We start from the raw sequence: 23,229 nt of genomic DNA on the forward strand, positions 1-23,229 counted from the left end.
TGTTTTAATTGATGGTATTTTACCGGTTACCTGTTACATTAATATGTTATCATACAATCCTTCTCATGTTTTGTTACGTGATTCAAGAAGAGCAAGAAAACAAAAAACTACTTCAGTTCACAAGATGAAGCTTCAAACAGTAGTTGATGATATTACATAACTTTTTACAAGAGCGGAGATCCTCTATTAGATAAGCTGTGTTTGTGAGTTGTGTATTATGAGGTGTAATTAAAGTACAACACGTGACTAAGTGATGTAATGAGCTTCTTTAAAATCTTTGGTAAACACTTTGTTAACATTTGACACACGGACACAGAAGATATACAAACATGGACTCACACTATTAGGTGAAGTCAAACATGAGAGTTATGGGCACAGGAGAAAAGAAATATGAAGTCATCTGTCTGGACTTATGCTACCACGGAATTTATTTCCTTTGATATCAAATGATCCATTATTCCCGCGGCGTGGCGATGATGTCATACCTTCGGGGCACGTTGGCGAAGCTGCTGTACTCGGGGCTGAGGTCGATGCTGTCAGGACCTCCGGAACAAGACAAGGTGAAACGCTGCAGAAGGGACACCAGGAAGAGGAAGAGCTCCATGCGAGCGAGGGACTCTCCAACACAAGATCTCTTTCCTGAGAAACCAACACAAACCAGTGAGAGTGAAAATACAGGAAACGCCTGAGACAGAGCTGCTGCAGGAGCTGGGTTTGTAAATGGCCTCTAATTAATATCATAGTCTAAATCAGAGGTCTTCAACAGGGGGTCCGCGACCCCTAGGGGTCCGCGAAGGTACTGCAGGGGGGTCTCGAAATGTTTTTTTTATTTTTTACAATTTTTGATTTATTTTCTAACCAATTTTTTCCCCCCACAAATTTAAATGTTTTTAAATACACATTAACATGCATCCGACATATTGTGAGGCTGATTTGACCCTCTGCCCGACAACCTCCATCTGTCCAAGGTTAGATAAGTTGTGTGCTACCCATCAGGGTCAGACATCTCACCAATGTGGGAGTATGTGTGGCATCCACAGATGGCTTGAGGATTCACTGTCTCTTCTACATGTATGTTTAAAATAAAAACATGAATCTGTGAATTACTTTAATAGCTCAGGGTTGTATGCAAGATATATGTTAATAAATGGCAGTGGCATGGCCAACCTGTACCTTGCACATGTTTAAATTAAAAACATGAATATATGCACCCGTGTTATATTTGAATAGCTTAGTATTGAATGCACAATAACAGGGTAGCTATGTTTATATATGGAACTAGGTCCAAATTAATATAAAACACAATTTCATACAATATATAGTAGGGGGTCCCTGCTCCATCTCTCCACCAGTTTGGGGGCCTTGGCCTGAAAAACTTTGAAGACCCCTTGTCTAAATCATAGATTGTAAGTATGACGTCATCCATGTCTTATGCCAATGTTCAGCCACCTTCTCATGATAATAAATGGATGTTTAGTAAATTATTCACCTGCAGAAAATGGCAGGAACGCAGGATTTTTCTTAAAGCTGCCGTTTTGGTCCAGGAAGTGCTGCGGGTTGAAGGACCAAGGTGTGGCCCACTGCTTCTCCTCTTTGAGCACAGAGTGCAACAAGGGAAAGATCAAGGTGTTCTGTGGATACACAAGATCAAGAGGAATGTTTACTATCTGGAAGAAGAAGGTTGGATGAAGAACACTGGGAAGCAGAATACCTTGGGGATCGTGTAGCCCCTGAAGGTGATGTCCTGGAGGGCGTAGTGAGGGAGGTTCATGGGAATAATGTCCATCAGACGCTGAATTTCATGGATGACCGCGTCTGTGAAGGGGAGGGACTTCCTGTCCTCCATGTAGGGACAACGCTGCCGTCCAATCACAGTGTCAATCTCCTGCTGCATATCCTCTTCAGAATGAGGAAAAACACAAGTGAACACATTTAACTTGTGTAGGAACAATTACTAAATCAACAACAACAACAACAACACAATGTCATTTAACTGATTCCCAGTTCCAGCCTCTGAATTCTGAAGAATTGCTCCTGACATATTTTACACACACACACACACACACACACGTGATATTCATCTCAAGAGAGAGTTTAGAGATAGCATTTAAAATGTTGTGTGTGATATGTGTGTTTGGCCAAACCAACCATATTAACCTTCAACTGTGTGGATCTGAATGCAGAGTAGTTGTGCATTTTTGTTAACAAATTTTGTTCATAGATATTTTAATTTCCAGTTTTAGGGTTAGGATTTATTTAGAATAAAACTGTAAAATATTCTTCATTAAGATTTGATAATGACATGAATCAGGGTCAAATCGTTGATTACACACAATAAAACAATTCTTTTGAGGAATATATATGTGGATCTACAAAGAGCAAGTTAAATCCATAGTGTCAGAAAAAGTGTGTCTGTCTTTTTGTTTTTTCCTGAATCACTGGACCAGCTTCCTCTTACAAACTGGTTTCCACTGGTTGGGACGTACCCTGTACTTTTGGATATTTGATGAACACACTAAGTGCAAATCTGATGGTGGAACTGGTGGTTTCTGTTCCTGCCAAATACAGATTCAACACCGTCGCCACCAGGTTTTCATGGTGGAACTCAGTCGTGGGAACTTCCTTTTCCTAGAAGAACAAGATGAGAACCACTTTACTTTGATCAAGATGGATGGATGACGCATCTCTACTTCCTCTTCTACATAAATCGACACTCGAAAAAAATAAACAGTGTGATAAGAACTGCATAAAATGACAGAAAACATCTTTAGAAAACATTTATTTAATGTGAATTTTTACTTTTAGCTTTTGTCCATGTCCCGTCCACTAAGAAGCAGGAGGCTAGATTTACGATCTATACTGCAGACAGCCACCAGGGGGCCATCTCATGATGTTTTTAGGACCAGAGGCTTCTTGCGGTTGATGAACTTGGTCGTACCTGACGGACTCTGAGCAGGAAGCAGTCGATGTAGTCTCTGGGCGAGCTCGGGTCCAGCGTGTCTTCATGCTCACGGATCTTCTGCCTGACGAAATCTGTCAGCGCACCGACCCTGGCCAAGATTGTGTGCTGTCGACCCGGTAGGACTTCCATCAGTCGGGGGAAGACGTTATACAGCTGTGACGAGAAGAGAGAAGGAGTAAAGTTAAACCTGTCGTAGGGTCCACCCACCCTCTCCACCTCCTCCTCCTCCTCCTCACCTGACCCCAGGGACTGCTGCCAAACTTCAGGACTTCTGAGATGGTCTGCAGCAGGTAGAGGAACTCTTCATCGTCGTAGCTGAAGCGCTGACCGAACACCAAGCAGCAGATCACGTTGGACACGGTGCAGCTCATGTAGAAGGTCGGATCAAAAGATGCACCTGAAGGATCACAAAATTACAAAGTGTTTGGTCTCAGTGAGAGAAATTCAGATTCACCTTCTAGAACTTTCTTTCACAGGACTAATTTCTTCCTGAAGAAAGTTCACAGGGATCGAGTGGCACCAGCTTGATGAGTTGGTCCGTGAGAGCAGAGAGCGAAAACAAAGTGAAAACTTCCTGCATGTCCATATATGTCCCAGCCGGCAGTTTGGACATGGAAAGTTAATTATGGATAAAACCTATCAACTGGTTTATCAGGCTCAAAGGGACAAACCAACCCAACCCTGTAGTCACTTAAAAAAAACAACAAGCAGACACAAAATCTCAAATATTCTCTTCAGCAGAATATATTACAGGACTTAAGTTAAAATCTCCTGATTGATTTACAGTTTATTTAAATTTCAACCTGAGGGATGAATATGAATCACACTGGCAGCTCCTCTGACACATTCTCCACATACCTTCCAGGCTGTTGAGGCGTGCCACCAGATGGCTGCTCTCCTCCTGGATCCACTCCTCCATCCCCTTGCGTCCCATTCCAAAGTCCCTGAGCGTTGTGAGGGTGAAACGCCGCAGCTGCCGCCAGCGCTCTCCGTTACTGATCACCAAACCTGGGAAAAAGAAATCTGGGCTCCACATTCAAAAGGAATCAGGCAGTTTGTTGTTGCTATATAAGAGTCTAGGGTGCAATAATCCAGGAGCAGATGTAAAACACAGATTGCAGCCTGCTGTTAACTACAAAATATGAACTGCGTCACTAAATTCCCATCGTTACCATAGCCCTTGGTGACTCTGAAGAGGAAAGGAATCGGTGCTCTGCCCGTGAAGTCGTCTGCTTGGTCCACCAGAGCCTCCTTCACGGCATCGTACCCGACCAGAACCACAGCCCGCTGAGGGCCCAGGTACACGGTCATCACAGGGCCGTGGCTTTCACTGAGCTGGAGGTTAGATACCACAGCAAAGGTGAATGGGATTCTTGTTCAGACGTGTGAGGGACAAACCAGTAAAGTAAACATGAGAGCATGTGTTGTCTTTACAAGTGAGGGTGAAAGTACTGTGTTTTAGTCCCAGAGTAAACAAGAGGGCTACTCATACGACATTATTAAAATAACCTTTATTTTTACATGTTCTATACAGATGTACAAATGCAGTTCAAGGTGTTTTACACTAGAGAAACAATATGCAAAAATGTTTAGTATGAAAAACATGAAAACGATATAACATTTAATGTTACTTGAATGTCGATGTATTTTAAAGCTTCAAGCCCATCGAGATAAAGAAGTCAACAATGTGACCAACCGCCTTACTGTGTGTGTCCGTGTGTGTGTGTGTGTGTGTGTGTGTCCGTGTGTGTGTGTGTGTGTGCGTCTCTCACTTTGAGCAGGGTTTTGAACGGGGCCCTCTTGTCCAGCTGCAGCAGGTTTCCTATGAGGGGGAGGCCTGAGGGTCCTGGAGGTAAACTCACCGGACCCCCTCTCTTCAGACCCAGCAGCACCAGCAGAGTGAGGATCAGCCCCGCCACTAGAACCAGTGACACGTCCATACTGTCCCAGTGAACCAAGCCCTGTCCTCTCTCTGCAGGAAACTCTCTCTCACTGATTGAGCAACATCCCTTGTTTTCAAAATAAAGAGGTTACCATGAGTAACTCCAGTTCTATGAGGAGCGACTGAGGATGTGCACCGCTACAACTGGGTCTCGTGTTTGTGTGTGTTCCCAGTTTATATGTCACACACATAAACACAGGATACATATACACATGTTGTGGTTATTGTGTGTCTGTACGTGTACAAAATGACCATAAACAGTAACATTAGTACCAGTGGCGGCTGGCCAATAGGGGGTGCTAGGGCGCCGCCCCACCTGATTGAAAGTGATTTTTAAAAATTATTTTTATTTTTTTATTTTTTTCAAAATAATCATTTAAGTACTGCTTATTCTACAAATAAATATGTTTTGAATCATCAAGAACCAGTCATACATATAATATAAACCATTAGTTAGGGGATAATTTGTGTCCATGGTCATTTCTCCTCCCTCCTGGGGCGCTGGGAAAGTCGCCCCAGCACTGCAGCAGCTCAGCCAATGGTAGGCTGTTGCTGAGGCAAAAAAACACATAGCAACGGGTAAATTAGCCAATGAGCGTCATCGAATTTGATAAGCTTGGGGCGCTAAAAATATCGCCCCAAGCTTTAAGTATCCTAGTGTGGCCAGATGCGGGTGCCCTCCCTGCCACTGGGGGCGCTGTCAGCCCCTATTTAAGGCAGCAGCCCACTCTTACTCGCGTCTCCCTGGCGCTGTTGTTTCGTTCCGGGACCTTGGTCGGCACACTTGACTGAGACACCTTGTCACATTGCCGGACTGGCTTACAGCGTGGAGTCGCTCCACCGGGGAAGACGAGTGCGGTAGCGCGCACCAGCGGGGTGAGTAACGTTGTCTGCCGCTCTTGCTTCTATCATGCCATAGCTGACCCTGATTCCACCTTACAGCTAATGCTAACTGTATATAGTTAACTTTAATCATCCACCTGTAAATATTACAATAATATACAATGATATTGTAATTTGTACTAAGAGTATTCACTAATATATGTAATCCAATTGGTACATTTTATGTTCCTATGAGACAGTTTTTCTTTGTATATAGTTATTTTTAATCATCAACCTCTTGTAAATGTCTCTCAAGAACTTGAATTTTGTATTAAGAGTATTCACTAATATACATCTCATATCATTGTCATTATCTGTCAAACTCTCATCTCATCTCATCGTCATCCGCTTATCCGGGGTCGGGTCGCGGGGGGAGCAGCTCAAGCAGGGGGCCCCAGACTTCCCTTTCCCGGGCCACATTGACCAGCTCTGACGGGGGGATCCCGAGGCGTTCCCAGGCCAGTGTTGAGATATAATCTCTCCACCTAGTCCTGGGTCTTCCCCGAGGTCTCCTCCCCACTGGACGTGCCTGAAACACCTCCCAAGGGAGGCGCCCAGTGGGCATCCTTACCAGATGCCCGAACCACCTCAGCTGACTCCTTTCTAAGTAAAGGAGCAGCGGCTCTAATCCGAGTCCCTCACGGATGACTGAGCTTCTCACCCTATCCCTAAGGGAGACGCCAGCCACCCTTCTGAGAAAACTCATCTCGGCCGCTTGTACCCGCGATCTCGTCCTTTCGGTCATCACCCAGCACTCATGACCATAGGTGAGGATAGGAACGAAGATCGACCGGTAGATCAAGAGCTTTGCCTTGCGGCTCAGCTCTCTTTTCGTTACAACGGTGCGGTAAAGCGAACGCAATACCGCCCCCGCTGCTCCAATTCTCCGGCCAATCTCACGCTCCATAGTACCCTCACTCGCGAACAAGACCCCGAGGTACTTGAACTCCTTCACTTGGGCTAAGGACTCATTTCCTACCCGGAGTAAGCAATCCATCGGTTTCCTGCTAAGAGTCATGGCCTCAGATTTAGCGGTGCTGATCCTCATCCCAGCCGCTTCACACTCGGCCGCCAGCCGATCCAGTGAGTGCTGAAGGTCACAAGCCGATGATCCAATGAGGACCACATCAACCGCAAAAAGCAGTGACGAGATCCTCAGACCACCGAACTGCAACCCCTCCCCACCACGACTACGCCTCGATATCCTGTCCATGTATATCACAAACAGGATTGGTGACAAGGCGCAGCCCTGGCGGAGACCAGCACCCACTGAGAACGAAACTGACTGGCTGCCGAGGACCCGAACACAGCTCTCGCTTTGGGAGTACAGGGATTGGATGGCCCTGAGGAGAGACCCCCTTACCCCCTACTCCCGCAGCACCTCCCACAGTTTCTCCCGGGGGACCCGGTCATACGCCTTCTCCAGATCCACAAAACACAAGTGGACCGGATGGGCATACTCCCAGGCCCCCTCCAGGATCCTTGCGAGAGTGAAGAGCTGGTCCGTAGTTCCACGTCCGGGGCGAAAACCGCATTGTTCCTCTTCAATCTGAGGTTCGACGATCGGCCGAACCCTCCTTTCCAGCACCTTGGAGTAGACTTTACCAGGGAGGCTGAGAAGTGTGATACCCCGATAATTGGTACACACTCTCTGGTCCCCCTTTTTGAACAGGGGAACCACCACCCCGGTTTGCCACACCTTTGGCACTGTACCCGACTCCCACGCGATGTTGAATAGGCGTGTCAACCATGACAGCCCCTCAACACCCAGAGCCTTTAGCATTTCTGGCTGGATCTCATCAATCCCTGGGGCTTTGCCACTGCGGAGATGTTTGACTACCTCAGTGACCTCCACCAGGGAAATTGACGACGAAACACCATCAACCTCGAGCTCTGCCTCCAACATAGAGGGCGTGTTATTCGGATTCAGGAGTTCCTCAAAGTGTTCCTTCCAACGTCCGACGACCTCCTCAGTTGAGGTCAACAGAGTCCCATCCTTACTGTACACAGCTTGGATGGTTCCCCATCCAAGCTATCCAAGTATCTGTCAAACTGTTGTTTTTAAAGGGCAATTAAATAATTATTGTTTATCCCTAAAACAATGGTATCTTTTGGTTTGGGTTCTTTTATTGGGATAGTTACCGAAAGCTTCTGGCACCTACAGCCCCACCTAGAATAATTTTCACCAGCCGCCACTGATTAGTACTGATATGAGGAGGTGAGGGGGCGGGGAGAGAACCCTCACCTGCACCACAGAGGATCAATCAGCGCAGGTGAGAGCTGTTAGCTGATTGGTCCTCACACTTTAAAAGGCAGCCTCTTCACTGCCTCACAGAGGGAGGAACATGAGAAGAGCCGGAGTGAAGCTGCAAAGCTTGATGTGTGTGATCATTTTATATGTTTGATCACGTGTGTGGTGATTAATAAATGATATGTTCAAGAGCAATCATTCCGTCTCTGGCTGTGTGTTGGAGAGCCCCGTGGTTCACAGAGTATTTATACTGTGAGTATCGGCTATATAGTGTGAGCACAGTTTGCATAGTCTCACTATAGTTGATTGTATATTCTATATAGTGGTCACAGTACGACTGTTGTGTTGCCCTCGGTCTTTGTGAGGTTGTGTTCAATCCCAGTTTCCCCTTGATGTCACCTGTTCTGTTTGTTACCCGAGGTTCAATTTGAGGATCACCTGAGGTTGTTTCCTTGCCTCCTGAGAGTAAGCTAGTAATTTTTAGCGATAGAAGGTTTTACCCCACACTCACTTTGTTTTTGGGATTCTAACATTCAGCCTAAAGTCAATCCTGTCATGGTCTCGACAGCTTTTCCAAACCTCCACATCTACAACCAGCTCAATCCGGACATTTCAACAACCTGCTGTTATCTGTCATCAGACCATAAACGGGGACCTGGGAGAAAAGTTTGCGTTTTTAAAAGTTGATTTAAAGGTGCATTGCAACTCGGGTTTTGCTTTGTCAATGCTATCGAATGCTTGGAGCTTTTAACTTGAAAGTAAAAACATTGGCCTTGGACTGTGTGTTTTCATAGACGTCTCGGCCTGCTTACTATCTGGAATGTAGGAAACTCTGTGTCGATCTTTTCAGTAATGTCATTCAATCAGTAACTTTTATTGACCTAAATGAATTGTGAGGACATCATCGAGAACAGTGAGTAGATTCAGAACAATCAGTTGATCTCCTCCAATGAGACACATGTTATCTGTCCAAATTAAAGTGCAGCTATAAAATCCCCTGTTCTGAGTCTTGGTAAATCACAGCAGTGACTGAAGTGTGTGTTTTTTTTTTTTTTTAAGGTTATGTAACTTATTCTGTGTTTACTTTGCACACAAACTGCCCGATAGAAAGAGATAAGGATTAAAGAGCTGAAGTAAAAGAGATAAACACACAGAGCGATTCCAACAAAGCTTCCACACTGACCCACTGCTGCTTCCCTGAGAGTCGACTGCACCCCCGTCACCCTCCACTGGTTTTATGCATCTTCTCTTTCTGCATCTGTTCAGTGTAGTTTGTGAAAGGATATCAAACGCAACAATAAAAGTTTTTTTTACAGTGTTTTTTATTCTCAGAGTCACATTGTTATCAGGGGTAAGATTAAGCTCTAAACTAATTTAGCTCGGGTTGTGTATTATTCCTGTTCCACATTAACTGACTGCAAACACACTTTTGAATGAGTCTCTGCGACCCCCTGAGGTGCTGGCTCTCCTCCTGGATCCACTCCTCCATGCTCTTACGTCCCATCCCAAAGTCTCTGAGCTGGCGCCATCAGTGAGAGTCGTGTGTATATTCATCATGGAGCTCCTCGGTTCACCGCGGTGTAGCGATGACCTTGTATCTGCGAGGCAAGTTGGCGAAGCTGCTGTACTCAGGCACCAGGTTGATGCTGTCGGGGCCGTCGGTGCAGGAGAAGGTGAAACGCTGCAGCAGAGACACCAGGAAGATGAAGAGCTCCATACGAGCCAGAGCCTCACCAACACACGCCCTCTTCCCTGTGAAGAGACACGAGCAGAGGGACCACAGGTTCACACGAGGCTGTCAGGTTTGTTAGTGTCACGTTTCGTGCAGATTTGTGTTTTACCTGCAGCGAACGGCATGAACGCAGGATTTTTCTTTAAGTTTCCATCGTGGTCCAGGAAGTGCTGAGGGTTGAAGGTCCAGGGAGTCGCCCACTGTTTCTCGTCTTTGAGCACAGAATGCAACAAGGGAATAATGACAGTGTCCTGTTGAGACAACACATCAGGTCAGTGTCATATGACGCAGTGTTGCATGAATATGACATCGTGAACTTGAGGATACCTTGGGGATTGTGTAACCCCTGAAAGAAATGTCCGTCAGTGCGTAGTGAGGGAGGCTGAAGGGAACAATGTCCAGAAAACGCTGCACCTCGTGGATCACAGCATCTGTGAAGGGGAGGGACTTCCTGTCCTCCATTTTGGGGCACCGGTCCTTTCCGACAACCCTGTCAATCTCCTGCTGCATCTTTTCTGCACAAGGGAAATCAGTTATTAAGTGTTTTAGTTTGCCATAAAGATAAAGATTACAGGGACGTACCTTGTATGTCTGGGTATTTGATGAGCACACTGATGGCATATCTGATGGTGGAGCTTGTGGTTTCTGTTCCCGCCAGGAACAGGTTCAACACTGTCGACACCAAGTTGTCGTGGTGGAACTCATTCGTGGGATTGTTCTTTTCCTGAGAGACAAAAGAAATCAAACTTTAAAATATTTAAATAAACTTAACGCAGCAGCTGATGCAAAGGCCAGTTTGAATAAATGTGTTTTCAGCTGCAGGGATCACAGCTCTTATGTTGACACGAAGATTGTTCCACTGTGTCGAAGCTAAATGAACAACATCACTCAGTGTGGTTTCCTGTAGTTCTGACCTGCTCACTTCGGACGAGGAAGCAGTCGATGTAGTCTCGTGGGGAGCTGGGGTCCAGTGTGTCTTTATGCTCGTGGATCTTCGTCTCGATAAAATCTCTCACCTCCTCAATTCGGGCAAAAAAGTAGTGCTGGCGTCCGGGAAGACGCTCCATCAGCCAGGGGAAGACGTTGTACATCTGAGGGAGAGACACACACCACAGCTTTGTGAAATGCTGTTTACATAGCTTACCGTCTTGAGGATGATATAAAGACATTGTATGAAAACCAGACTAAAGACAATTATGCCTCTCTAGGACCATCCCCCCCCTCCACTTACCTGACCCAGAGGACTACTGCCGAACTGTAACATTTCAGATATGATGTTGAGGAGTTGCAGGAACTGTTTGTCTTCATAACTGAAGCGTTCACCAAACACCATGCAGCAGATCACATTGGACACTGTGAGGCTAAACTGGAAGGTCGGGTCGAAGGGGGCGGCTGGAGGAGACGAGGAGGACACGCTGTTAGTTCTCATCCCAAGAGAGACAAGGATACTGGAGAGGTCACACAAAAAAACTGCAACCTACAATGCATCCATCAATTATCAATTTAAAGTCTCCAATTAACAGGGAACTGCAGAAAGAACCCGGCTCTGAACAGGGAACCTTATTGCTGTGAGTTGACCGTGCGAGCCACTGGTCCACGTGCTGCCAAATGTCCGAGGCTAAAAATGTACAAAAATCCTGCGTAATTCAATTAATATAATAACAGTTAATTATTCATAGTAAAGGTAAAAGTTTGAAATAATCTTGATATTGATTGGGAGTCATATCACCCAGCTCCACATGGGGCTGTGCATCTTTAAAATCCCTGGTTGTGAGTCTTGGTAAATCAACGCTGTGACAGAAGGCTGTTTGTTTATTTGCCGGTTATGTAACTTAGTCAGTGTTTACTTTGCACAAACTGCAGTCTGGACGAGATAAGGATTAAAGAGCTGAAGTAAAAGAGATAAACACACAGAGCGATTCCAACAATCTCTTTACTGCACCACTCATTACAAACCAATGTGTGAAGCTTTAATAACAACGGCTGCAAACTCACCTTTGAAGGAGTCGATGCGACCCCTCAGGTGCTGGCTCTCCTCCTGGATCCACTCCTCCATGCCCTTACGTCCCATCCCAAAGTCTCTGAGGGTCGACAGGGTGAAGCGTCGCAGCTGGCGCCATCGCTCCCCGTTACTGATCCCCAGACCTGACCATCAGGAGGTGGACACAGAGACATGCAGGTATGAAACCACTGAGACACCACTGAGACCTTGGTAACACAAACAGGTCTGTAGCAGTCTGTTACCGTAGCCCCTGGTGGCTTTCAACAGAAACGGCAGCGGCCCTCTGCCCGTAAAGTCGTCCGCCTGGTCCACCAGCGCCTCCTTCACTGCCTCATACCCGACCAGAACCACCGTCCGCTGCCAGCCCAGGTGCAAGGTCATCACTGGACCGTAGGTTTCACTGAACTAGAGAAAGTTCAGGTTCAGATGAAGAAGCTGCGACTGAGAAACAGCTGCTCTCGGCTATTAGTTACGAATTAGACAAAACAACAGTTGCTGAACTCACCTTGAGGAAACTTTTAAAAGGTGCATTTTTGTCAAGTTGTGGCAGGTTCCCTACGAGAGGGAGGGCAACAGGTCCTGGAGGTAAATTATACTTCCTCCTGCTCTTCACTGTTAAAACCCACAGTAGAGCTACGATTAGCCCGGCTAATATCAATGTGGTAGGAAAGTCCATGTCGCTCTGCTCTCCTCGTCTCTCTTCCACCCACTGTCCCTCTGTGACCTGCTCTCCTGTCTGGAGTATTTATTCACTTGACAGGGAGCTGGCATGAGCACTGCATTAGGTCGGGGGTGAACCATGTGATTCTATTGTCAACCTACATGTTTACCTGACTGTTGTCGTTCATTGGAGTGAAGCCAGTGATCTTTGACTTCACATGAATAAAAGCAAGTCATTCACTTCCACCTCTCTTCCCTGAGGCTGATGCTGACGGATCATATTAAATGTTTATGTGAATTAAAAGATATCTATGAATTTGCATGGATTTAATAAACAAGAGGATCGACTGTTCATGCTGAAATTTGGGGTTTGCAACAAGTTTGAACAGCAGATATCTGGTGACTGAGGTTCCAGCTTTAACTGAAACCCACTGGTTCTGATCCACTTCACTGATTAGCCGGTTTAACTTCCCAGTATCTCAACAGATATAATATGGTTTACAATCCTGATTTAAAAAGGTTATATACTAAATTTAGAAAGACTAAATGTGGTTATAACCGACGCCTCACAGTTTGAACCCATGTACTTGTCTTCTTCTCACAATCCAAATATTAATATATATATTACTATTAATCTGTCACTGAGAATTAGCAATTTTCCAGTTTCTAGCTTTGTATTTTAATTTTTTTTATTTTTAACAAGAAGGTTAAAGCAGCATTGCTTCTAGGTGAACTGAAAAATAAGAGTGTGAAATAACTGCAGGTTTTACAAATTTGAAATAAATTATATATATATATTTTTTTTAAATCAACAAACAACAACTCTGGTAAACCAGAGTTCAGCTCTTGAAACTTTAACGGTGGAGCTTCACCTCTCACCAAAGTTAACCTGTTACTGTGCTGTTGTGTCAACATATAACTAAATTATAACGTCTTGGCAATCACACAAAGTTGAGCAACAAGCCTCTGAGCTATTGCATCACATTCATTATATGATAAGCACCAGTGCTGTCTGTGGTAAGGTCAAATCAATAATGGACAGGTAATTGGAAACTTACTGGGTTTATAAGGAGAAGGATTTAAATCTTCTTCAGAGTGTCACATGATTTATCTCACTTTGGAGATAATAGCATTGATAGGGCTTCAAGTTGAGACCTTCTGACACGTGACACAGGAAACCGCTGATCGGCCTGTGCAGCTGCTCTTACAGCCGGTGATGGTCTCAGCTCATGCCACACAACCTGGTGCACAAAATTAGAACAACACACACAAACAAACAAAGTCCACAGCTCATTCATTTTGGGTGAAACAGATTAATTTAGCTACGATACAAAATCTCTGCTCAAACAGCCATTCAGGCTAATCAGTAGAGCTACGATTAGCCCGGCTAATATCACTTTGGTAGGAAAGTCCATGTCGGTCTGCTCTTCTTGTTTTCTCGCTGATCAGTTGTCATTTCCCAATTATTTGGCCACTTGACAGAAAGCATGCATGAGCGCCCCATTGGGCCATGGGTGAAGTCACCTGGTTCACCAAATGTATCCTTCGGTGAACTGTTGTTTTCATTGGAGTAAAGCCAGCGTTAAGTGACTCAGCACCTTGTTTGAACGTCTGGACAGAAACAAGTTATTCAATTCGTCTGTCTTCCCCGAGGCCGATGGAGAAGAATATTAATAGATAAAACATATCTATTAATATTACTCTATTACTCTCTATTCTCAGGGTTAGGACAGGACACCAATAGCCTGCAGGATTGATATTCAGGAGGAGTCTGCTCATGAAAGCTGGGTGAACTTCCCCCTCTTGCTGTGTCCTGTACTCAGATGCTCTTAAAGGGTTGTTTATCAACTTTTGTTGACGTCTTCAGAGGCAGATTGATGAGTTCTTCTGTTTTTCCAACAGGTTTGAACAGCAGATATCTGCTGACTGAGCATCCGGCCGCTACAGAAACAGATTCAACTAAAGCGATTCACTGATGTCATATCTTTAACTTAAAAATAAAACATAAAGAAATCAAGAAACAGATCGAGATGAAAATGCAAAACTTGCATAACTTGAGATAGAAATAAAAGACTGAATAATAAAATACATCAAATGCATAAATCCAAGTAAGATATTTAAAAAATCTAAAAGATCTGTGTCAAATAAAATGACATAAAACAGTAGTGGTAGTAAAAGTAATACATTTATTTTTACAGTGTAAGAAAGCACATCAGCAACTAATACAGGCAGCAAGCAACGATTATTATATGGGATATGAACGCAATTCATATATACTTATATATATATATATATATGAATCACATAATATACATATATATACTAGGTCAATATAGCTCTCTCGATACAAAATACATATATGAATTTACACATGAAAGGACAAACCTTTAAAAAAGGAATAAACATTCAAAATTCTGCTCGGGGAGAAGCTGTTCCTTTAAAGCCTGCTGGCTGTCTGCTGTATACTCTCAGTACAGTCTGTATACTCTGAGTCTGTATAACTCAAGAACAGTCTATGAACTCTAATATATATGATATTATATATATGCAATCTGTATAGTTTAAGTATAGTTTGACATGTTATAGTCTGAGTCTACAAACAGTATAGTCGCAATATAGTCTGACATTGTATTTATACCCTGGGTAAAGTCTTACACTCTGAGTCTAGTCCACAGTATATATAACACATGTAAAGTCTCACATAATTTAATTTTTATAAACAAATCTATTTTATTTGTATTACTTGAACTTTAATGTATGTTTAATGTATTACGTTTTACTGTCCTTTGGTCGTACCACTCCACCTGTAAAGCAGTTTGATCAACCAAGTTGTTTTAAATGTGCTACATAAATAAAATTGACATTGATATTGACATTGACATAGTCTGTATACAAGTATGAGAGTCGTTTGTACATTTAGAATGGAGCTCCTCGGTTCACCGCGGTGTAGCGATGACCTTGTATCTGCGAGGCAAGTTGGCGAAGCTGCCGTACTCAGGCATCATGTCGATGCTGTCGGGGCCGTCGGTGCAGGAGAAGGTGAAACGCTGCAGCAGAGACACCAGGAAGATGAAGAGCTCCATGAGAGCCAGAGACTCACCAACACACGCCCTCTTCCCTGTGAAGAGACACAAGCAGAGGAACCACAGATTGATACGAGGCTGTCAGTGTTTGTTAGTGTCACGTTTTGTGCTGATTTGTGTTTCACCTGCACCAAATGGCATGGACGCAGGATTTTTCTTATAGTTTCCATTCTGGTCCAGGAAGTGCTGAGGGTTGAAGGTCCAGGGAGACGCCCACTGTTTATCGTCTCTGAGCACAGAATGCAACAAGGGAATAATGGTAGTGTCCTGTCGAGACAAAACATCAGGTCAGTGTCATATGACACAGTGTTGCATGAATATGACAGCATGAGCTTGAGGATACCTTGGGGATTGTGTAACCCCTGAAAGAAATGTCCGTCAGTGTGTAGTGAGGGAGGTTGAGGGGGACGATGTCCAGAAAACGCTGCACCTCGTGGATGACAGCATATGTGAAGGGGAGGGACTTCTTGTCCTCCATTTTGGGGCACCGGTCCTTTCCGACAACACTGTCAATCTCCTGCTGCATCTTTTCTGCACAAGGCAAATAAAGAGAATTCACTCTGATCAGGTTTTATTGATGCTATTAGTGGGTCGTGTGGAGGGAAGTGGACCTGCTGTACATACCTTGTATGTCTGGGTATTTGATGAACACACTGATGGCATATCTGATGGTGGAGCTTGTGGTTTCTGTTCCCGCCAGGAACAGGTTAAACACTGTCGACACCATGTTGTCGTGGTGGAACTCAGTTGTGGGCTTGTCCTTTTCCTGAGAGACAAAAAAAAACATCTTCAAAATATTAATGTGTACTTCACGCAGCAGGTGGCCAAGAACAACTGTTAAAACATTTAAATAAAAGAACCAAACAACAAAACATGACACATCTTTGGAATACAAGATATTACACATCAATGCAAAGGCCAGTTTGAATAAATGTGTTTTCAGCTGACCTGCTCACTTCGGATGAGGAAGCTGTCGATGAAGTCTCGTGGGGAGCTGGGGTCCAGTGTGTCTTTATGCTCGTGGATCTTCGTCGCGATAAAATCTCTCAACTCCTCAATTCGGGCAAAAAAGTAGTGCTGGCGTCCGGGAAGACGCTCCATCAGCCAGGGGAAGACGTTGTACATCTGAGGAAGAGATGCACACACCACAGCTTTGTGAAATGCTTTGTATATAGCAAATCGTCTTCAGGATGATATAAAGACACTGTATGAAAACCAAGCGGTAACATCCTGGGCTGAGCGATGAGGCCAATTTGGAAGTGCAAAAGGCTGCAGTTCACTGGGTGGCCACTTGAGGCTGGCTACAAGAAGGAGTCAATTCCTATTGACTCCCAAGTTAAAAAGCCCGACTCTAGAGCAGAATTAAACCTGTTTACAGCCTGGTTCAAAAAAACGTTTCAGTCACAATCACTAAGTTCTTCCTTCATGAAAATTCTGAGTGGAGTGAATTTTTTTCTAACTCACTTGTTTAAATTATATAGAGGTTTGATATTATGAATAATTATCACTTGATGGCCATGTGACGTCACCGTTAGCTCGCGACTCCAGCTCCTAGCCTGGTGCCTGCTTGGCTTCACCTGAGCTAACAGGCTAACAGGCTAATCCCCGTCACTGAACACGACCTGAGTCTGTGGAGAGGCTTCCACTCACATATCGGATGAATAATACGGTTTAATGTTCGGCTTGTTCTCCTGAACAAGTTAAAGAGTAAAACATAAAGTAATCAAGAAACAGATCGAGATGAAAATGCAAAGCTTGCATAACTTGAGATGGAAAGTAAAACACTGAATAATAAAATACATCAAATGCATAAATCCAAGTAAGATATATATAAAAAAAATTAAAAGATCTATGTCAAGTAAAATGACATAAAACAGTAGTGGTAGTAAAAGTAATACATTTATTTTTATAGTGTAAGAAAGCACATCAGCAACTCATACAGGCAGCAAGCAACAATTAATATATGGGATATGAACGCAATTTAAGGTTTATGAGGATGAATCTTTTAAACTGAGACAGGAGAAAGTGTGTTTCTGGAGAATAAGCTCCACCACGTTAGATATCTAATGTTAAGTAAAGTTGTTTCACTCGCCAACCCATTTGACGTGACTAAATTACACAGATTATTATTCTGCAGAAACAGATTAACTGTGATCAACTGAAACGTGATTATTTAAAGTCACATCTGCATTTTAAGAGCAGCTGTTTAAAGTAGCATTACGTCTCCTAAAGCTCTTTATTCAGAGTATTGGTGTTGATGTGTTGTAACGTGTTGCAGTGAAAACTAAACTTGTCTGCTACCTTCAGTTTCTACATCGTTAATCTTAGGCAGACTTTACTGAATTATTGTGTTAAATCAGTGGACATGCAGAATAATGTATTTTTTGTCACATATAAATACATTTTAGGAAGTGTAACTTTAATAGAATAGACAGTCACATAGAGAACCTGAGGCTGATGTCCACCACCTATTTCCTAAGCTGAAATGATTATGATCTGGTGAACTTTGAAGTAATAAACTTTTATTTTTACCATGTATAAGTCTGTTAAGAAGTTAACCTGGCACATGTATGACTTTACATATCTGTGTATTTGTGTTGAATGTTCCTCTAGGATGTCCAACATGACACACAACTGGAATCCAACCAAACTGAACACTGAGAGTCATCACTTCAACACTGACTCTAGGTACAGACCGGTTTTCATAACTTACAAACAATCAAAGCAAAGTATTGCACATAATACATAATGTTTTAAATAATATATGCAATACTTTTAATTTGGAAGAACTCCATACTGTACATTCATTGTCTTGGTAGTGCAGTTTAATCCAAAAGCAAATTCAAATACATAGTGTGAATATCCACAGAAAATAAGGATACAAACTTATTTCATAAGTAACACTTCCTCAACAATAATGCCATACTTTTATGTTTCATATCATCTTATTAGGGACGGACAAGCCTGAAGGACACAGCGGTGATGACCACGTTCTGTCTCTTATGGCAAAGAAGAAAAATAAAACACTGGGTTCTTAAATAAAATGTATCAAATCAGAAAGCAAAAGATAAACATTGTTCTGATGAGTGTTCATTTTTTAACCAATCATAATGAATATAGAAATTAACTCTATTATCCATGACACATAGCAATGACTGCCAACTCCAAACAGTTGCAGGCCGTGTTTAGTTAAGGGAGGAAAACATGAAGTGTTGTGCAGATGAAGCTGGTGGTCCTCATGTTGACCAGCCTGAAGCTGCCGATCTCCACCATGTTGTTGCTGAGGACATCAGGTGCTGCAGTGCTTCATCTAATGAAAAGAAGGAACTCACTATAAAAGAATGTTTTATGTTGTGTATGTTCCAGCAAAGACTGGTTTTTAAAGTTTATTCTGTGATCAGCAGGTGGAAGCACCACAGATTTCAGACAGAACCGATGAACTGGACTCTGGGTTTGTACCCTCATGGTTGAATGCAGATCTGTAAGTCGCTTTGGATCAAAGTGTCAGCTAAATGAAATGTAAAGTACTGAAACAAATAAAACATTGGACAAATAGATAAAATATCTTTCTACCTCATCTGTAATATTCAAGGTGATAATCTCCCACAGAGCTGTTGATATCAGTCCACATCAAGTCTCTCCACCTCTCTCAGTGTGAAAACATGATTATATAATTAATATGAGAACTGTTTACAACACTGGTGTGTGGAGATTATAATCATATCTAAACTGTCTAATTCACTGTAAACTCCATAACAAGCTAAATAAACAGGTGGTAATAGTAATGGTGGTTATACCAGCCTGTATCAGAACATTTGTGAAACTTAGTTTCTATCACATGTAACTTAAACATGTAGCGTATTGATATTAACTTATTAAAATCAAGTCACAACCAAACACACGACTCTGTAGTAAATTTGCTTCAATCTGTTCATTAGACGTGTTAAATAAACGGTAACTTTTATAAGAATTACATGTTAAAAACCACTTGAGGCATGTAAGTATGTGATTATGATAATAAATAAAGCAATAGGTTTCGTTGTTGTGTAGTTTCAAGGTTACTTACCTCTAGTGAGTTCTTTGTAAAGATCGTGACCATCCGGTAGCAACATCGCAGCGCTAGCCGGTTAGCAGCCGTGGGTAGCATGTAGCCTAGCTCCTTAGCCTGAGCTAGCCAGGTAACATTGAGCTCTGTGGGCGTGGCTCAGGTGTCAGTCTTCACTTGCGCTCCTCCTCTTTGCCCATTTATGGGTTGGCCAGGAACTAGGAGGAGTAAGCACCGGCAAGATGGCGCCGGGTGAATACCTACTACTAGCCTCATCTTCACTCCTCAGAAACCAACGGGTGACGTCACAGACCCCACGTCCATTATATATATACAGTCTATAATGAAAACCAGACTAAAGACAGTTATATCTCTCTAGGACCATCCCCCCCTCCACTCACCTGACACAGAGGACTACTCTCAAACTTTAACATCTCAGACATGATGTTGAGGAGTTGCAGGAACTGCTTGTCTTCATAACTGAAGCGTTGGCCAAACACCATGCAGCAGATCACATTGGACACGGTGCAGCTCAACAGCAAGGTCGGGTCGAAGGGAGCGGCTGGAGGAGACGAGGAGGACACGCTGTTAGTTCTCATCCCAAGAGAGAAGAGGATACTGGAGAGGTCACACAAAAAAACTGCAATGCATCCATCAATTATCAATTTAAAATCTCCAATTACTTAATTAAAAGAGAACTGCAGAAAGAACCCGGTTCTGACAAGGGAACCTTTTTGCTGTGAGTTGGCCATGCTGGTCCACTGGTCCACCGTTCCGCCAAATGTAAAAAGCTATAAATGTATCAAATCTTTAGGTATTTTAAAATGTTACTGTGTATATTCAATTAAAATAATAATAACAGTTTATTATTCGTAGTAAAGGTAAAAGTTTGAAATAATCTTGATATTGATTGGAAGTCATATCGCCCAGCTCCACATGGGGCTGTGCAGGCATCTTTAAAATCCCTGGTTGTGAGTCTTGGTAAATCAACGCTGTGACAGAAGTGTGTGTGTTTATTTGCCGGTTATGTAACTTAGTCAGTGTTTACTTTGCACAAACTGCAGTCTGGATGAGATAAGGATTAAAGAGCTGAAGTAAAAGAGATAAACACACAGAGCGATTCCAACAATCTCTTTACTGCACCACTAATTACAAACCAATGTGTGAAGCTTTAATAACAACGGCTGCAAACTCACCTTTGAAGGAGTCGATGCGACCCCTCAGGTGCTGGCTCTCCTCCTGGATCCACTCCTCCATGCCCTTACGTCCCATCCCAAAGTCTCTGAGGGTCGACAGGGTGAAGCGTCGCAGCTGACGCCATCGCTCCCCGTTACTGATCCCCAGACCTGACCATCAGGGTGTGGACACAGAGACATGCAGGTATGAAACCACTGAGACACCACTGAGACCTCGGTAACACAAACAGGTCTGTAGCAGTCTGTTACCGTAGCCCCTGGTGGCTTTCAACAGAAACGGCAGCGGCCCTCTGCCCATGAAGTCGTCCGCCTGGTCCACCAGCGCCTCCTTCACTGCCTCATACCCGACCAGAACCACCGTCCGCTGCCAGCCCAGGTGCAAGGTCATCACTGGACCGTAGGTTTCACTGAGCTAGAGAAAGTTCAGATGAAGAAGCTGCGACTGAGCAACAGCTGCTCTCGGCTATTTGTTACGAATTAGACAAAACAACAGTTGCTGAACTCACCTTGAGGAAACTTTTAAAAGGTGCAATTTTGTCCAGTTGTGGCAGGTTCCCTACGAGAGGGAGGGCAACAGGTCCTGGAGGTAAATTATACTTCCTCCTGCTCTTCACTGTTAAAACCCACAGTAGAGCTACGATTAGCCCAGCTAATATCAATGTGGTAGGAAAGTCCATGTTGCTCTGCTCTCCTCGTCTCTCTTCCACCCACTGTCCCTCTGTGACCTGCTCTCCTGTCTGGAGTATTTATACGATACCATGCAATGAAAACATTTCCATCAGTTTCGTTTCTCCCCGTTGAGCCTTGAGGTTATTACGACACAGATTAGAGGAACGAGCGAGAGCTGCAATGCCAAAAGAAAGTCCTCACTAAACAAACAGACAATCCCAGCTCAAAGGGCATCATGTGAGGTGGCATATTTAATTGCACATGAAAAAAAGCCACACACACAGAGCGATTGCAACGAAGCTTTTCTCTTTACTGCACAACTAATTACAAACCAATTTGTGAAGCTTTAATAACAACAGTTGCAAACAGACCTTTGAATGAGTCGATGCGACCCCTAAGGTGCTGGCTCTCCTCCTGGATCCACTCCTCCACAGCCTTACGTCCCGTCACATTAAAAAATAACTTAAAATGGAATATTTCAACCCATTATTGTATAAATATATACATAAATTTGAGTTGAAATTAGAATAAAACCCTGCAAAAAAAACATTTCCATCAGTTTCGTTTCTCTCTGTTGACCCTTGAGGTTATTAGGACACGGATTAGAGGAACGAGCTACAGCAGCAAGGCCAAAGAAAGTTCTTATTAAACAAACAGACAAACCCAGCCGCAGCTCAAAGGGCATCATGTGAGGTGGCATATTTAAATGCACGCGCAAAAAACCACACACAATCGACGAACCGTTAATTAAACAGGCTGCTGTAGCTATAAGTCCGGTCATGCATGGGGATAAATTTGCCCGTGATCTGGAATCAGTGCCGTTGTGTAACGGGACTATTGCCCGACGCATCACAGACACGGCCCAGGGGAAAGGGAAATATGCTTTACAGTAAGTTGAATCCACAGATATTTCAAACTCTGCCCAGCTGCTTGTTTTCATCAGATACAGTTTTGACGGTGCCTAACATTATAAACCACATCCAGGGTCGGTGGGGGTCGCATTAGGCCCCAGGTGAACCATGTGATTCTGTTGTCAACCTACAGGCTCATCTGACTGCTGTCGTTCATTGGAGTGAAGCCAGTGATCTTTGACTTTACATGAACAAAATCAGGTCATTCACTTCCCCCCTCACAAATGTTTATGTTAGTTAAAAGATATCTATGCATTTGTATTGATTTGATAAACAAGAGGATCGACTGTTCATGCTGAAATTTGGAGTTTGCAACAAGTTTGAACAGCAGATATCTGGTGACTGAGGTTCCAGCTTTAACTAGCTTTAGTTACTGAGAAACTGGGAAGTGAAACCGATTGGCCGGTTTCACTTCCCAGTATCTCAACACATATGATTCACAATCCTGATTTAAAAAGGTTGAGTACTGAGTTTAGAACTCGTTGGCCACCCAAGTACTTGTCTTCTTCTCACAATCTAAAGACATTTAAAATTATTAATCTGTCACTGGGAATCAGCATTTTTCCAGTTTCAAGCTTTGTATTTGAATTATTTATTTTTTTAACAAGAAGGTTAAAGCAGCATTGCATTTAGGTGAACTGTGAAATAATTTGAAATAAAATAAAATATATTTATATTATGATTAAATCAACAAAAAAAACCTCTGGTAAACTAGAGTTCAGCTCTTGAAACCTTAACGGTTGAGCTACACCGCCCACAACACGTAACCTGTTATGTCAACAATATCTTGGCAATCACGCAAAGTTGAGCAACAAGCCTCTGATCTATTGCATCACTTTCATTATATGAGAAACACCAGTGCTGTCTGTGGTAAGGTCAAATCAATAATGGACA

The 23,229-nt window shown here is 43.4% G+C and overlaps 2 protein-coding genes across 2 annotated transcripts; both read right to left on the minus strand.

Moving 5' to 3' along the window:
- Positions 1 to 36: 36 nt before the first annotated feature.
- LOC128440402 (uncharacterized) lies at positions 37 to 12,523 on the minus strand. The gene is made up of 19 exons (XM_053423097.1): positions 12,277 to 12,523; positions 12,014 to 12,176; positions 11,765 to 11,914; positions 11,001 to 11,161; positions 10,684 to 10,860; positions 10,352 to 10,493; positions 10,097 to 10,284; positions 9,879 to 10,020; positions 9,612 to 9,789; positions 5,178 to 5,220; positions 4,735 to 4,971; positions 4,135 to 4,297; positions 3,821 to 3,970; positions 3,199 to 3,359; positions 2,939 to 3,115; positions 2,487 to 2,628; positions 1,712 to 1,899; positions 1,490 to 1,631; positions 37 to 639 (listed from the first exon to the last, which is right to left on the minus strand). Exons 1-19 carry the CDS (start codon positions 12,445 to 12,447, stop codon positions 455 to 457), a joined length of 3,060 nt encoding a protein of 1,019 aa, XP_053279072.1. The 5' UTR covers positions 12,448 to 12,523; the 3' UTR covers positions 37 to 454.
- A 2,460-nt stretch (positions 12,524 to 14,983) lies between these two features.
- LOC128440036 (cytochrome P450 2A10) lies at positions 14,984 to 21,651 on the minus strand. The gene is made up of 9 exons (XM_053422612.1): positions 21,262 to 21,651; positions 21,005 to 21,167; positions 20,756 to 20,905; positions 19,961 to 20,121; positions 16,463 to 16,639; positions 16,139 to 16,280; positions 15,858 to 16,045; positions 15,640 to 15,781; positions 14,984 to 15,549 (listed from the first exon to the last, which is right to left on the minus strand). Exons 1-9 carry the CDS (start codon positions 21,430 to 21,432, stop codon positions 15,368 to 15,370), a joined length of 1,476 nt encoding a protein of 491 aa, XP_053278587.1. The 5' UTR covers positions 21,433 to 21,651; the 3' UTR covers positions 14,984 to 15,367.
- Positions 21,652 to 23,229: the final 1,578 nt, after the last annotated feature.

This window comes from Pleuronectes platessa, chromosome 5 (assembly GCF_947347685.1).
Source record: "Pleuronectes platessa chromosome 5, fPlePla1.1, whole genome shotgun sequence".
In the NCBI taxonomy this organism is placed as follows: domain Eukaryota; kingdom Metazoa; phylum Chordata; class Actinopteri; order Pleuronectiformes; family Pleuronectidae; genus Pleuronectes; species Pleuronectes platessa.